General features: G+C 41.3%; 1 protein-coding gene across 1 annotated transcript in view; it reads left to right on the forward strand.

Moving 5' to 3' along the window:
- The first annotated feature begins 321 nt into the window (after window positions 1-321).
- Window positions 322-17,485, forward strand: part of KDM7A (lysine demethylase 7A) — a 69,231-nt gene continuing 52,067 nt past the window's right edge. The window contains exon 1 of the mRNA XM_074144640.1: window positions 322-451. Within this exon, the coding sequence (XP_074000741.1) occupies window positions 336-451 (116 nt within the window). The 5' untranslated portion in view covers window positions 322-335. The remainder of the gene's footprint in view (window positions 452-17,485) is intronic.

Consider the following 17,485-nt stretch of genomic DNA (forward strand, 5'->3'; position numbering starts at 1 on the left):
GGGGGGGGGGGGCGGGGGTGTGTGTCTCCGCGGGGCGCAGGCGCGGCGGCGACGGTGGCCGTGCGCGAGGAGGGCGGGGCGGAGCCAGGCGGGGGGGGGGCGGTTCCCCCCTCCTCCTTCCCCCCGCCTCCGCGGGGGCCGGGTGACGCACGTGCGCGCGCCCCCGCGCGCTGTTGTTCGCTCGCTCCCGCGCCGCCTGCCCGTGCGTGCCGTGCCGTGCCTGCCGGCGGCGGGGCGCGCGCGCGGCGTGTGGGGCTGGCACGCGCGCTGTTGTTATTGGTGCCGGCGGAGGGCGGGGGGGCGAGCGGGCGCCTCAGTCAGTGAGTTCTTTAAAGATGGCCGGAGCGGCGGCGGCCGCCGCGACCCCCGTGTACTGCGTGTGCCGGGAACCCTACGACGTGAGCCGCTTCATGATCGAGTGCGACATCTGCAAGGACTGGTTTCACGGCAGGTAGGCGCCGGGAGACGCGCCGGACCGGCGGCGGGTGGGGGAAGAACCGGCGGGTCGGCCGGTCACCGGGCACAGGCGGTGGCAGTCAACACCCCCTCACACCCCCCGCCCCCTCGGTAACGGCCGGGGGGACAATGGCTGCGCGACGACGGCACGGCGGGGGGGGAATGGGCTCCTGTCCGCTCCGGCTCCCCCCCGCGGCGGTGGCAGCGGACGGTGCCGGCGGGCGCTGCCGTCCGCGGGCACATGGGTCTTGGCTTGCGAGGGGGCGGCCGGGCCGGACCGGGAGGGGGAAGCCGGTTATGAAAGAGCAACAGATGCAGAGCCGGCGCCACCCTAAAGTTCGGGCTTCGGGCTCAAGTCCTTCCCCCCTCGCCCAGTTTCCCCGGGGTGTCTCTCCCGGGACAGGGCGGTCTCTTCGCCGAGGGGGCACCGCGCCGGCTGCCGGGCTCTCCCCCGGCGGGGCCTGGGCTCCTGGCTGTCCCTGCGTCTTCTGTTGGGGGCGGGGGGCAGCAGGGTCGTCCCCGCTCCTCTCGCCGCTTTGACGTTTCCAGCCCGGTCCCGAGCGGCCGCCGCCGACTCGCGTGTGAATAATAAAGGCCCGGCGGCAGCCTGCCGGCTGCGGGCAAGGGGAGGAGGAGGCGGCGGTGGCGGCGGTGGTGGCGGCGGCGGTGGGGATTCACGGGCAGTTAAACAAAGGAGCAAGTTGGGGGGCCCCCGGTTCAAGCGGCTTGGCCGGGCTGGGGCGGCGGGGCTCCGAGCTGCCGCCCCCATTATGTGCCAGAGCCGCGGCGCCGGCGTGCGGGCCGGGGAGCAGGCGGCGGTGTCGGAAGTGCCGTGTGATTGACAGCAGGACATTTAAATACCCCCCGTGCTAACAAAAACAGGCTCCCGGCCCGGCGGCCGCCTCGCCCTCTGCCGGCGAGGGGTGGCGGAGTCCGGTCGAGCTGAGCCGAGCGGGGTCGGCCGCCCGGCAGGGCCTCGGGTCCGGCGGTGCCCCCTCCTTCCCACCCGCCCCGGGTCCCCAAATCACCCCGAAAGCCGTGACCGCACCTCGCCGGCGCTGCCGGCCGCCGAACAAAGCGGTGCGGCAGGGAGGGAGGGAGGGAGGGAGGGCTTCCCGTCGGGGAGAGGTGTCGTGCGGCAGCGCGCCGGCGGTCCGGCCGCCTCTGCCTTTCATCTCCTGCCCTCCGCGCTTGCGGCAGAGAAACGATGATTGTGTGGAGTGGGTTGTGGTGGTGTTGTTGTTTTTTCCCCTGTCGCTTTATTTAGTTTTGTCTTTCTTCCCCTCCATGGCAGAAGAAAAACGCTGGCTTAAAAGTAGGTTGTGTACCTAGGTGTTACTTAACAGTAATTATTACACATGGGTGTTTTCTTGCCACGTTTTAGGATGAAAGGAAGGCTTTCAGTATTTCAGCTGTTGACTTGTAGACACCTTGAGTTGATATGCTCTTTGTATATGGATTTCCCTCGGCTTAAACCACAGTATAATAGGAACTATGAAAAGGGCTTTGTAAACTCTAAGAACTGGCAAAGCAGAATTGTCATACCTTTAAAAACAACCCTTCATTAATATTTTTAACTAGACTGCTATTATTCTTGCTAGTACCGTTGTTTGAAGCTAGACGCACAACAGCTTTTTTGGATTAGGGGAGTTAAACACAAGTTCGTCAAAACTTGTTTGGTGCTTGTAGTAAAGATGCAGACATTGCTTGAAGGCCTTTGTAAGGTTACAGGTTCTCTCTATTGCAAGTATTTTTCTGCATTTGTGTGTTTCTCTGTCAGCCTGTCTTGGCAATTGCTCAGTTTTCATGCAGGCTTAACTTAAATGGCAGTCTTGTGCACCAATATTACTAGGGTACAAATGAAGTAATTTCTGAAATTGTTAAGAGAAAGAAAGTAATGACTGATGTGAAGGTGGGACAGAACACTGTAGCTTTCTTAAATCTTGATGTGCATAAAGATCCACAGTGGTTCCTGTGCTCTGTCATGCAATTGGTAGAAAAACTGTGCAAGCATAGAGCTGCTTTGACAGTCTGAAACCCTAAGTGTGGAAAGTAAGTAAGACAGCAGGAGCTGCCAACAGCCATGTTGCACTGGGATTTAGTTGCTTACTCACCCAGTCTTGTGGCAAAGGGACAGGATCGTGGGAGACCGTTGTTCTCTTCCAGCTGTGGTCTGTTCTGGGAGTGCCTTTTTCCTTGGTCTAAGAGTATATGAAGATTGGTACATAGCTTGTAAAAGAAAATATGCCCTCTCAACTCTTGAAGATTTTGGTGAACTTCTTGGTTTCATGCTTTCATGTTTGTTTGTTTGTTTTTGTTTTTGTTTTTTTTTTTTTTTAATTCTGTCCCTCCACCCCCCAGAATGGAATGATGTGACTTCATGTTAAGAAACTTACAAAGCCCATGCTTACTTAAGGCTGTGGTGCACTAGCATGATATGGATCATGTGTTACTGGATTACAGACTCTTTGCTGCCTTCCTATGTATAGTCAAGAGAGTGCCTTAGGAATACGCTGGAGGCAGTACAAAGTCTGTTCTGACAGATTGGCACTAGTCCCTTTAAATTTTATGTGATCTTTTATCTGGATGTTCTTGTACTATCTGTTTTCAAATGATTGTACTTTGGCTTACTATCAATATATTAGTATTATCAAATAAGCATTTTATTGCTTCTGGCAAATATTTGTGTAAAAACAAATATTTTGATATGCCTTACAAGGTTGTGAACCTACATTCTGGGTTTTAGTTACTCACGAATGGGCCTAGCATCCGGCTGCAATCTTGTGCAATTACTTATTGCTGAACAAAAGAGCATAACGTGTGTGTGTCTGTGTGGTGTTCTAGGCTTCATCACATTCTTGAATGGCTTGCAAGAGTGCAGAGACTACAGAGACTGAGATGTGACAAACTGCCAAATCTTTCAGATGGGCAAATCCATTTATATTTTAGATAATTTCTGTATTTTTCTTGGTCTTTTTATCTTCTTTAAATGAAAACTTCACATTAACCTGCTTCCCCCTTTTTGGCTTAACACCTATTTAAGTTCTTGACTTCATGTTCAAGTGATATGTATTGTAGCATGATACTTCTCGTTCTGTTTCATGTCTCCCTTTGTTTTTTGATGCTCTACCTCAGTTATTAGGTTAACTACATACTGTTGTCTTTTCTCATTTTTTATTGTGATACATATAACTTTATGCACAGAATATCTTTTTCTTTTTTTTTTTTTTTTTTCCAATCTTGCTGTCATCTCTGTTCTTGGAACATGTTTGTGCAGTTTGCGGAAATTCTATTGTCAGCTTTGAAATTTTTGTCCTTTTTCTGCCTGTGATACCTGTACTCGACTAGGCTTATGTGCATTGCACAGATGTCACTTATTCTTGTAGACTAGATTTCAGACAGGTAGGAACAAACAAGTTTAAGCCTATAATCCATTTTTTGTCTGCTCAACATAATGTTGTCTGTAATGCTTCAGGAGTAAGTGATTGTAGAGTTAGCTTTATAAGGCTGTTTGCTTTGCAAAGCTGTGCTGGTACTGTACAGGTTGTAAAGGAGCATGGAGAAGACAGTCAGTTAAACGGAGAACTGAAAATGCAGGTGCCCCTATGAAGTTTTCTGTGTAGCCCTTTTCCAATGTTTTGTTTGTCAACAAACATACAGTGAGCTTCTAACATGTCTCAGTGACAAATAGGGGAAGAAGTTATCAGATGTATGAATGTCAATTACAGTAACAGTCTCCGCCTTTTAAAATGCCTGTAGCCTTTCTAATGTATTTTTTTTTTTACATTAAAACCTGATTTTTTTAAACAATATTTTATCCTTCAGAGCCAGAGCAGTGGGGAGTAGGAAAAGAAAGCATCCTTTTTTGTTCAAAACTAGTAACTTTCCCCAATTCATTCCCCAATTCCCCAATTTCATAATGGTGTCAATTTTGGTGTTGAATTGTGTTCTTTGTTGAGAAGACAGAAAGAAGTCAGCTCATCCAGCTTTGCTCAGCTCGTGTCTTTGGCGTTTTGTGCAAATGAAACTTAAATTTAGAAGCCATAACTTCTTTTTCTTTTATAATTTTTTATGTTTACAGAAATCAGCATTTCATTCAAGCAAGTTAGAGGGCAATAAAGGAGATACAGCACTGATCTGTATGTCGTGTACATATCTACATACATCTGTTGCAAAGTGAAATAAAATTGATTAGATCTATATGGAATTTTTAAATTGATAGCTCTTGCTCTCAGGATTAATTCTGTATTCTGTGTAGCCATCTTGAAAGAATTAACTTTTTTCCCCCTTTCCTAGAGCAGTTCGTTGATGGTATATAGAACCTTGCCATTAAGCGTTTGATGTTTTTTTAGAGCTTTTTCATTATTAAAAAACATCTAATAACATAATTTGAAAAGAAAGGTGATTCACGTATCTTTTGAGAATGATTATTTAAATTGCAGGTGCCTTGAGGCTTTTTTTCTGAAATGGAAAAAAAAAAATATTCAGTGCCAAAATCACATCTGGGCTAAGTTTATGTAGAACATAGTTTTTCTGATATTGTATAGATTTGAACATGTCTTCGTTTGGTCTCTGAAGAAACAAAATTTCTCAACCACTCCTTAATCAGGTCTCAATTTCAAAATCAAGGTTTCGTCTTGCAGCTGTTAGGTTACATGGTACAGGTCCCTCATAATGCACTGGTTTGTACTCTGAAGGCAGACTTTCTCCTTCAGAAAAGAAGGAAATGTACATGCTATAGTGACTACTTTTCCTGAATTGGTTCTTTGTTTTGGAGCTTTATACATGAGGTTCTGCACGATGGGCTTCGCCAGCTCTTTGCTGCTGAAAAAGGCTGTCCCGCTACTGGCTGCATGCTACTATAATTTCTCTTTTGCTGGTTCAGTGCTTGTCTGATTGTTTGGTAAGTCAACTCTGCTCAGAAAACTGACAAAACCCATTCTTTTGCTGGATTAGCTTTTTGTTGGGTTACTGAGCTGAGCAGGCTCATCAAGGGCTAGGATGAGTCCCAGACTGTTGCAAAACACTGGCAAGAACTATGTTGCTGGAGGAGATGATAGTGGGTGGGAAAGACAGAGGAGTTGCCCATTTTTCTTCCTCACTGCCCACTTTGGGATCAATGGCTCACACAGTTTTGTGGAGCCTTGTTTTTGTGTCTCAGTCACCATATGTGATTTTGCTTTGAATCTGGTGGCCTCAGCCCAGACTCATCTGCTTGTCTAGTGGGGTCCAGTAGCAAGCAAGGCATTTCCAGTGCAGCTGCAGCATTGCAACACCAGAGCATCGTCTGTTTGCAGAGACAGGCAGAGCTCCTGCATCTGTCTTAAAGGGACTTAGAGGACAAGGTATGGCGATACTTATGTCAAGAAATGTGGAGACTGCAAAGAAAAGCTGTTACAAATGTCTTCTGGTGCAGACCTTCTGTTTACAGAAAATTAAGGCCTTGTAATTATAAATGTTATGGGGCCTGAACTGAATCAACAAATTATTGCCTGGTCACTAGAGCTTTGGTCTGGCACTAGAGGCTCTTGAGCTGACTTTCTGGCTTTTATAACATATAAGCCTTAAATTCTTCCTGTGGCAACTGATTGTGTATTAAGGAAGTGTTTTAGACCTCAAGGGAAAGTTAATGTGTTTGTTAACCTCACTTTTCTTTGGTTTAGCCTTGTTTCCTCAGAGGCAAGATGGAAGCCTCAGCTTAAATCCAGAGGACTGTGTGTCCTCTGCCAAAGAATTAAGTGACTTCAACTCACCTCGTCTAACAATACAAAAGCTGAAACAGTTTTGGTTAAACTGAGAAGAAATTAAACTACTAAGGATGCCAGTCTAGCACTTGTGTAATTGGATGTCTGTTTTCAATCCTTTTATATTCTTCATTTGACCAAGCCATTTTTTCCCTCTTGGTTCCCATCTGTGAAGTGGGAAGACTTATTAATATATATTAAACTAGATGTATTCTACCATAATAAGCACTGTAGGGTAGTAAGTATTCAAATGTCTTCAATTTTTGAAACTGTGTAATAACATGTAGAATTATACATACAAATTTTTTTCTTTACAGTTTTCTTGAAAAACTGGCTTTATTTAAAGTATGTATACTTGGAAAATTAACACTTATTTCCTTCAGATCTGTAATTTGGTATTTTTTTTCATTTGACGTTCTGGAATTAACCATAGTAGATGTTTTAGAATATGTATTCTGACATAATAACTAGGACAAGGAAAAAGAAAAACTATTGTCCAATAAAGATCTGTAAGAGAATTGAAGGGTACATGATTCAGCTTTTTAAATTAGAATTGCAACGAGATTCTAGTGAGTTTCTAAACAATTGTTAAATGCTGATAGTTCTAATTTCTAAAGTACAAATTAATTGTTGCCTATTACTTAAAAGATACAAAGGTTCAGAATTAGTGATTTAAACACTACCTTTAATCTTTTGTAATGTTGTAGTTGATCTATATCAATATTTTTGGTATCATTGGTTTTTTTTCAGCCATTCTTGACTGTGCAAATGAAGGCACTGGAAGTCTTTATGTGTAATTTAAATGGCTAAGAGTGAATTTATTAGCTAGTTAATTTATGATGATTTTATATTCCAAAATGTCTTTTGTTGATGCTTATGTAGCACTCTAGTATCTTCCTTTCCTTTTGTTATATTTATTACATGCTGGATTTGACTGAAGAATTAAAATGTTTTCAGAAGGCTCTGTTTTGTGACTTCTCTATGTACAAACTGTAGAGGTAAGAGAGCTCTGGGTAGGGGGCTGCTGCTTGGTACACTTAATCTCTGTATACATCTGCTAGGTGCAGAGCTACAGTGCAGAGTGTGAAACATATTCCTGTTTGTTTGGTTTTGTGTGGTTTTTTTTTTTTTTCTTTTTAAACTTATCTTGATTTTTTTATAATGCTGAGTTCTATTATGGCAACACAATGGCAATAAAATGGATTAAGCCTAACAGTGGAGTATCACTCTGTTAACTGCCAGTGGGCAAAGTCATATTAATTTTGTTTTCATTCTTCATTTGTGGTTTCTACCTTTTTTTTTTTTTTTTTTGGTGGACAGTTTTCATATTCATTAGCAGATTTCTTACGCTCAGTGCAGTTTTCTGTGTACATTCTATATCATTGTTTGAAAGATGATGTGATAGAGTGCCTTCATTCTGTTTACATGACGGTTTGCACAAGTCAACAATGAACTCATACTCTTCATCTTAATATTTGTACTGTCCCTACATAATTTTAAAATAAAATACCATTGTCTCAGAACAACTGAGTAATCAGTAAAGACTTGCAAGTACAATGTACATGCTTAAAAAACAGAAACCTGCTTAAGTTTTACATTTGTCTCATTGCTGAAGTATGAACATTCAATTAACAACATTGCTATTGCCTTCTTAGCAATGTAGAAGAGATACTTTAGGGAAATATACAGCTTTTAAAATAGCTAAACTATTTGTCAGTCCTTTCTAATGCATTGTAACATTAGCTCATGAATACATAGAACTAACAATCTATGGACTGTGAATAGTCTTGAGATGTCTGCTATACGGTAGTAATGTGGATTTATGTGGCTAGTTACATCTCCTCAGGTCAATTCTGCTTTTGAATGGAATTAATATTTAATACTGTTTTCTCCATTACTTCGGCATTAACTAAAGTAGACTTTAAAACTGGTCTTTCTTTTTGAAAATATTGAGTTCATTGTTGCTCAGGCAGGCATAAATGCTGATGTTTGCCACAAAAGCAAGAAAGCCTTTTTTAAAAACCCTCCCACATCATTCTGTCGTAAAAGCCAACTGGAGTGAGGATGACTGTTCTAAATTTTTAATATATTGTGGTATGAAGTCTATTTATTTTCATTTGAAACTGTCAGCTAACATTGCAGCTAGCCTGGGAAACTCATTTCATAAATTTAATTGTGTGTGTTCCATTTACATTAATGCTTTATTCACTTAAAGGCTCTTAAAGCACTATTCATGACGAGGAGTGCAAGGAAAGGTGACTTTCTGAGAAATGAAGTCTTTGATACTGAGGCTGTAGGATTGATCTGATCTGTCATTCTTGCCAGTTATCAGGCAATATTTTCTGAACAGACTGACATTTTCCTTTTGGGATATTGATGTTTGAGGGCCAATAAACAAAGGCCAAATTAGGTAAATGAAAAGCAACCAAAGAAATGGCTATGTCTTATGACCCAATAGTACTTGTAAAACTTCTGATTGACTTGCCCAGGGTACGGATTTTTAGTTTTGTTTCAAAACCAAAAATATTTGGATCTTTTCACTGAAGGATTATGTCATGCTGTTGACTTGCAAAACTTGGTGTCAAGAACAAGTGGAAGTGAAATGAGACACTGCAGAACTTAATGTACGGCTTCCAGTGGTACTTACTGATGGGCAGGTCTGTGAGTTGCACAGTATGAGCAGTCTAAGAACAGTAACAAAAGCAAGATAGCCATGCTAATGTGATAGTTTGCCCAGGCAAATGTTGCCAGTCTACCTCTCAGGATAGTATTTTCCCTTTTTATTTCATAATGGCATGCTGTGTTGACATGCCACCACTTCAAGCCCAAACACACTGTCCTAGCCATTTCTCTGTGCTCTATTGCTTATGTAAGATAGGACCAAAAGCATGTTAACAAAAATGGTGTACGCATGTAGTCTGTTAAATGTCATGTTAAGTTCTGACGATAGTATTTGTCTGCCTGGAGGATACATCAATGTGATGCAAAGGTGAGCAGCGACTTGCTGCCTCCAATGCTGTGCCCTCCTGTGTGAATTGCTAGGACCTTTGGGGACATAATTTTCAATCTCTTAATGCTGCAGTAAAATATGCTGCTCTGATGTAATGAAGACAGGAGAGGTAGTTTAGAATTCTGCTCTTATTCTTGCTAAGAAAGAATGGGGCAGCTGTAGTATTGAGTGATTGGACCAACATCCTTGCCGAGAAGTGAGTGTCTTAATTGAGTGAAAGCAAATGCCTTAGCTGTAGCTTGTCACAGAATGGTAGGGGTTGGAAGGGACCTTCAGAGCTCATCTAGTCCAACCTCTCTGCCAGAGCAAAGCAGGTTTGCTTTAGAGCAGGTTGGACAGGAACACATCCAGGCAGGTTTTGAGTATCTCCAGAGAAGGAGACTCCACAACCTCTTCTGGGCAGCCTGTTCCACTGCTCGTTACCCTAAAAGTAAAGAAGTTTTTCCTCATGTTGAGATTGATTTTCCTGTGTTCCAGTTTGTGCCCGTTACCTCTTGTCCTGTCGCTGGGCACCGCTGAAAAGAGTCTGGCCCCATCCTCTTGACATGTGCCCTTTAGGTATTTATAAGCATTGGTGAGATCCCCTCTGAGTCTTCTCTTCTCTAGGCTAAACAAACCCAGGTCTCTCAGTCTTTCTTCAAAAGAGAGGTGCTCCATTCCCTTGATCACCTTCATGGCCTCTGCTGGACCACCTTCAGTATTTCCTTGTCCCTCTTGAACTGGGGGGGCCCAGAACTGGACACAGTACTCCAGATGTGGCCTCACCAGGGCAGAGTAGAGGGGGAGGATGACCTCCCTCGACCTGCTGCCCATGCTCTTTTTAAAGCACCTCATCTTCCAGCATGGTCAGCTAGCTTGTGCTTGAAGAAGGAAATCCTTCTTACTTTAGTAAGAAGGATTTAGGTATGAACTAGAGTTAGGAGTATCATTTCAATAGATCAGAATTTTCTGAAATGAAGATGTAATTTTTAAGTGCTTCTGCAAGTTTTACTGCTTGGCTTTTATATCTTACTACTATGGGCAAACTCTAATTTTGTCTTGGGAGTTGGTGTCTTGGCTGGCATCACCAAATGAAAGTGTACTGTGCATTTGATTTCCATCAATCAACCACAAACCCTCCACTTTTTACTCCTAGTTAGTTCTGGTATTGGATACTGAATAGGCTTATTACTGTAAGAGAGATCAAAATCTTGTGTATTGGTGAAAGGAGGGTATCACCGTTGGTGCTAGTGCTCGACTTGTTAACGCGGAGTTACCTATTTCTTGCAAAGGTGAGTACATGCCTCGTACACAAGTGGTCTTTTCCCAAAAGTTGTTTCCTTACATTAAGGAATAGATTTGCAAGAACTCTACAATCCTGTTTATTGCGTGTTGGTGCTCTTATACCTTCAGCCCCCCAGTGTGAGCCAATGTGTGTCTCCACCTTAATTGGCTGAATCTGTGTCTTTCATAGGGTAGCACTGCATCTAATTCCCTTTTTTCTTTGATGTTACACGTTCTTAAACAGTGATGTTACGTGAGGAGGGGGACAAGGAAATGAGACAAAATTTTGAAAAAGTACTAAAGCAAGGGAAAATAAAACTTTAGCCTTTAAGTATGGTCAGATTATCAGTGAAAGGATTTTGAGCAAACATCTTGTTCATCTTGACTGAGCTTACATGAAGCTCCAGTACATTTACATCATGTAATTAAGAGTGAATTGCGATGTATTCCTTACTGCTCTTGGCATGCGTGTGCTGAGAATGGAAGTGAATGCATCCCTGCAGTACGTGATATCAGTTCCCTATGCAAACAAACTTCAGGGAAAATTCCCAGGGAGTTGCTTGTGGACTATTTAGAAGCTTGAAGCAGGAAAGTCTCTATCTATAGTTTTCCACGCTGTCCCAGGGCAACACTACTAAAATATAATATGCTTTTTATAGCACATCATATTAGTAAAGGTTTTGAATAGTCTGTTTTTCTGTTGTATTTTTTGTACAGCTAATGGGAAATTTGCACACAAAAGTAGAAGGTAAATGTTTTATATACTAGATCGGTGGTTAACACAGTATAGTGAAATTCTGTTTCTTATATGCTAACCTGAGAAAGCTGGACAAGTCTCTTTCCAGTGTGAATATATGCCTTACTTGGAGCTTCTGAGAAATTAATCAGCTTTTTGTGAAGTTTGTGCACCATAATACTTTGGAACAAGGTTTTTGTTATGAAATGTTCTCTATCCCTTAATGTGCTTGCCAGCGTCATGTGTACCCTCATCATATGTGTTTGGAAGAAAAACTGTGGATGTCTAAATGATCGTTGTTGGAAACTTACTGACTATATGCTAAGAGGCTGGGAGTAAAGCAGATACTTCCTTTTCAGAGCTCTGTACCAGACACAAAGAAACCTCTAACTGGATGTGACTTCTGGTTTTCAGGTGTCTGAAAAATCAGAACTGAGATTAGGAGATTTTTCTGTTCTCATGGGGTATCTACAAAGAGAGTAAGCAGCATAGTGAAGAAGAGGCCATCTTCTAGGTGAAAAGCTGGATGGAGAGAGGACAGCAAAATGAAGAAAATGCAGAAGGAAATGGTTAACAGAACAAAGAATACTTGGAGAATATGAACTTGTACTGCAAGAGTCTGGAGTTTTAAATTTGAGCATTAATTTGTGAGTGAAAAAAGCTTCTGTGCTAAAATACCCACTGCAATGACCAATCACTCTGAAGCAAAGTATGGAAGATCCATGTTCTAATGTAGTCTTGCTGATCGGCTTGCTGATGCTGATACAGATGTGTGGTTGAGTTTTTGATTTGATGGAAACTACTTTATGGTGTGCAGAAAATAAGAAATGATAATCAACATTAAATTTAAAATGTAGCTTTCTATATCTTTCTCTGAATGGAATCTAACCACAATCAGCTGCATCAAGTCCAATCTTTAATTCTTGCTTTTTCTGAAGATGAATACACAGTTTGAGGTTGTCTTGTGTAACTCTGTGATTTGAATTGCTAAAAGTAAAACCTCTCTTTTTAAAGAAAGCTGACTCTGGGTATATTTAAAATAATGTACTACAAATTATATTGTAAAGTTGGGGAATTCTCTGTCTTCAAATAACTTGATTATTTTTTCTTAGTATTTTTAGTTTTACTTGTTTTCACAGCTAGTGCTATGTAATACAAACTGATAAATAAATTTTTCTTCTGTAATTGAATTGTAAGAAAATGGCTTAATACTTGCATTCAGTGAATTATTGAACTCATTAAAGACTCTTTAGAGGTCATTGACTTCTAAATCTTTATGTAGGAAACAGTCATGGTAAAGGATTGTTCTCATGTGAAGTATTTACTACTTTTTGCTAATTATTAAAGAAAAACCTTTTTGATGCTTTTGGATTATGTTAGTAGAGGTTGTAAAGAAGAGCAAAACATTATTATCACTTTCAAACCAGAAAAGCAACAACTGTTAAGTGTTATTTATACTCCAAAAAGTCTGTCAGGTATGAGTCAGGTTTTAGGCAAATTTTAAAGTCCTCACCAGTTTGTGAAGTATTTAGAGAAATAGACAGTTCTGCCTTTTAAAAAAATGAAAAAAAAGGTGCATTTATAGTTAGGAGACAGGCTGTTATGTTCCTGTAGAAAGCACTATTCAATCCTAAGACAAAGAAAGTATTAGTATGTCTTAATACCTGCAAAAGGTTGTGCTGTAATGCATGCTCACTGTATGTATTTATTCTCTAATGTCAGGAGCAGGGACCAGAACTCAAGATAATCCTGTCTACATCTGAGTGCCCTAACCAGAAGACTATGTCTGGGTCATGTTCTGTTCTGGGTCTGTAATTCTTTGATTCTTTTCTGTGGAGTAAGAGGTCATGAGTAGGGGAGATAGAATATCTTTACATAAAAAGTAACCTGGAGATGAACATTCCCTTGAGATGTGTGGGCTTGAACTCCAACAACCTGAATAACCACTGCTGCCATCTCACTTGGAAAAGCAAAATAACTTCTCCCTTCCTCAGTCCCAAGATATAACTATTTTTTAGAGCCTGGTACTCTGAAAGCATGGCAGCTGTGTTTGCCTTCTGGCTTAGATGCCAGGGAGTGTGGCACATGCTGGCTGGGTGTGCAGGGCAAGCAGAATGCTTTTGGAACTTTTGGGTTAAGTGATGAGGTGCCAAGTTGAGTGTAGCTACCCCTGTGGTTAGCTGTCCGTCTTCTGAATTTAGGTAGGCTTTAGGAGCCAGCATCCTTATTTGGATATTGCCCTAATACCCTTATATATGGGTATCCTTTTTTGTGTGTGTTCTTGCGATTTCTCACTCATTCTCCTCTACTCCAGATTTGAAAATAGTTGTTTCTTACAACTGTTCATTCCAAGGCTGCATCCTATTATACTTGCTATTTTAAGTAATCCACTTAGTATCAATTGTTGTGGAACAAAAGTCCTCAGGTAGTCTTACTTTTGGTTTAAACCAGATTTATAACAGTCTAGTGATAGATCCAAATTAATCTAGAAAATTTTGTTTTAATAAATAAATTTCACAGAACCACTGAGGTTGGAAGGGATATCTTAAGATCATCTAGTCTGCTTTCCCTGCTTAAGCAGAGTAACCTACAGCAGGCTGCTCAGAACTGTAACCGATTGGGTTCTGAATATCTCCACAAATGGAGACTTTGCAGCCTCTCTGGGCAACCTCTTCCAATGTTTGACTGCTCTGGCAGCTAAAAAATAAACACATAATTTTTTTTTCTTGTGTTCAGATGGAATTTTGTATGCTTTAATCTGTGGCCATTGCCTTTTGTACTGTCACTGGGCACTACTGAGCAAAGTCTGTCACCTTTCCCCTCCCTTCAGGGGAATTTATGTATGTTGATATTTACACACATTGATAAGATCCCCCTGAGCTTTCTCTCTTCCAGGCTGAAGGGTTGCAGCTCTTTCAGCATCCTAATTGAAGATTCTTTAGTCCCTTAATCATTTTAGGGGCACTTAGCTGGACTTGCTCCAGTACGTCCATGTGTCTTCTACTGGGGATCCCAGAACTGGACCCAGCACTCCAGGTGTGGCGTCACTACTGCTGAGTAGAGAGGAAAGATCACCTCCCTCAACCTTTTGGCAGCATTTTACCTAATGCAGGCTAGGAGGCCATTGGCCGCCTTTGCCCCACAGGGTTGCATTGCTGGGTCGTGATGAGCTTGTTTTCCACCAGGGCTACAAAGACCTCTTGAAGAGCTGCATTCCAGCTGGTTGGCCTCCAGTGTGTAATAGTGCAGATTACTCTTGCAGACAAAGCTCAAGACCTGTAATAATGTGTACTTTCAATCTTGAATTGCAAGGGCATAATTTACTTAGCTTATATCAAAACATTTTAATATGATCACTTCTTGTAGTATTGACACCCAAAATAAAACACTTGGATGTGTTGCTCTTTGGCAGACTTCCTGTCTTCTCTCATAAAACAGTTAAGCAAGATTTGAGTCAGAAATTTTCTCCTGAAGAATTAATTTTGTGTTTTTCACAATGTGAACCATAATGCCCCTGTAACTTTTATAGGAATGGTATATATAGGTCTGTACTCATTTCCAGGGGACCTTCTGTAGCAGGTCCGCTGCTTCCTACTTTTCTTGTGCATTTCTTTGAACATTCTTGTTTGAATATTATTGGTGTTTTGCCCACTACGAAGGCGGCATTGTAAGAGCTATATATATGTACACTAGAGTGATACACAGGTGAAATCTTTTTTCTCCATCTAAAAGCTGAGGAGCTGACTAGCATAGACCGTGTAGTAAAGATTACCTCTAAAAGTGTTTGTGTGTAAAATCTAGAATAAAAGATACGGGTTTATGCTTTTGCAAATAATTTAGATGACTGTATATAGCTTATGATAGAGCAAAACTGGTTTCAGTAACCTGGATCTGAGCTTTTTAGAGTTATAGATTAAAATCAGTATGTCAGATTGTATCCAGAATAGAAGTAATTGATGTAGATAAAATTCAGTCTTAGTGCTGATGTAATTCAACTCCCAAACTCTATTTAGCTTTGTTCTGCACTATTTGAAGTTTCCATGTGGTCTCAAAATTGCTGAGCTTCATTAATTCCGTCTGAAGAGAATTGAACAGTTAGATTTCTGTAGATGGAATAATGTGTAAAAATAACTTCTTCATATGTTACGGACTGCACGGATGCAGTTTTTGGCCAGTATGCCCCTCTGCACCTCTATAAGCAGCTGAGAATCCAATAGAGATCTCTAAATTATAGGCATTATCTAGTTGATTGAAGGAGCTTATTCTACTTACTGCTCTGCCAGCCAGCCAATGTAACATCTGATATTTAAACTCATTATCTGTGTATCTGAAACAGTTTGCTTGTATCATAGCTTAAATAGAAGTTAATGTAATCAGCTACTCCATCTGTGTTTGAAATGGGGATGGTGAGCTAGAGATGAGCCAGTTTGCTCTCAGGTTTCTTCAAAAATGAAGTGTCTGTCTCTACTTGCTATTGACTGCAAGTCTATTTGCTTTATAAAAAGTAAGGTATTTCAAAGCTATAGGAGCCATCATATATTATTTTCTGTTATTGTTAGATACAGAAATTATTCTGCTTGCTAAAAAGCTTACTAAAAAGCTCTTGGCAGTGTCTGAAAAATACTGTAGGCTGGAGGGGGAATTACACAATTGAGAAGCAGAGGAGTTTAAAAATATCTTTGAGTTTTTCTTTCCTTAAAGGAGGAGAACTATTTAATGGGTTGAATTTTGAAGGCAGTAAAAGTTTCATTTCAGATACGTCTGCAGAGACTCTGAATTACTACTGTTAGCGTTAAGGCTGCTTAGTAGGAGGCTCCAGGAGGTCTTTAAAACCAATCTAGTTCAGAAATTATTAAACCAGTTAGGTGATAATACTGTTTTTGGTGTAAGGAGCCGGTTAAAAGGTGCGTAAAGCAGGCTGAATCGAAGTTTGCTCTTGCTGCAGTCTGTAGAAGCAGCAAATCAGTCATAGAGTAACCCAGGAATAAGGGATTTGCAGCAATGAAGTCTTAAGGTTGTGCTCATACAGGTTACTGGTGCTAGAACGTGGGAGACAGAAAAGGGTATTTATTGCCTAGTGTTAGCGGAAAGTCGTATTTTCAAATCATGCCTGATGTCATTTTCCATTGAAGGGGCACAGTTTAAAAACAATCATTAGCTCCCTAATCAATCCCCTCAGGCTAGGAAGCCATTGTGGGTTTGGTACTGTTCATCTCCAAACCTTTTTTTATCATTGTGCTTGAGAACAAGACAGATCTGATGGTGCTTACTGACAGCATTACTCAGGATGTCGAAAGCTTTACAGAGTGTGGATTGCATAAATAACTCAGTACTGATAGTACTTGTCAGGCTTCATGATCTTTTTAAACAGCTCATCTTTATTAGGCAACCTGATCTTTCTAAACAGCTCATCTTTATTAGGCAACCGGAATAACCAGCTAGTACTCTCTTTGTAGGAGGCTGCAGTCCATGCCCTTCGTTTATGAGGAGCAGTCAACACTTCTACATGTTGAGAAGGGAATGGAACTGCTGAAGACGTACCAACAAATTCCCAAATGAATTAAACCCTGCTTTTATTATACAATGCAGATCGCCTGAAAGAGGTGGTTGGCCTAATATCTAATATTGAAGAGATACTCGTAACATAAGAATATTAGAGTAAGTCTTTTTTTGTGAAACTTGGGTGTAGGTAACTCTGGAATTTAAGAACTGCTTTGAGTGATTATGCAAGAACCATTAGTGAGATCTTTCTAATTAGTCTCTAAAAAATAAACCCCAAGCATTAAGTCTTGCTGTTTCCCAGCAAGCTGGCATTTCTTTAAGAGCAGTAGATATCTTCGCACTTCAGAATGGTCATCATGTTTCTCTCAAACTAGAAGGTGAGAATCTAGCTGAAAATTTGTCCTTCTGATCTTGTCCTGCTTTATAGAAAGCCATGTTTGATGTAGTTTGGAAATGTGGCTTTTAAACTGTTTGTGTTACTCGTTTGTTTTTCTGATCTGTTATAGTTACTGATGTACTTCATTGAATTACTGGAAAGAGTGTTTTGTAGGCAAATAACATATTGGTAGTGACATAAATCATATATCTGCCTGGTACGTGCCTAAGCTACTCTTGTACAGGTAACTAGTCTTAAGGAACTGATAAAGCTAATGCTGTGCTATCTAAAAAACCCTTGGTTTACTTATGTCTTCTAGTGCCAGCATATGCATCTCTTAGACTTAGAAACTTCTTTTTCAATATTATGCAGGATATACAATTAAATTCTAGGAAGTT

The sequence above is a fragment of the Numenius arquata genome, chromosome 2 (genome assembly GCF_964106895.1).
Source record: "Numenius arquata chromosome 2, bNumArq3.hap1.1, whole genome shotgun sequence".
NCBI classification, from domain to species: domain Eukaryota; kingdom Metazoa; phylum Chordata; class Aves; order Charadriiformes; family Scolopacidae; genus Numenius; species Numenius arquata.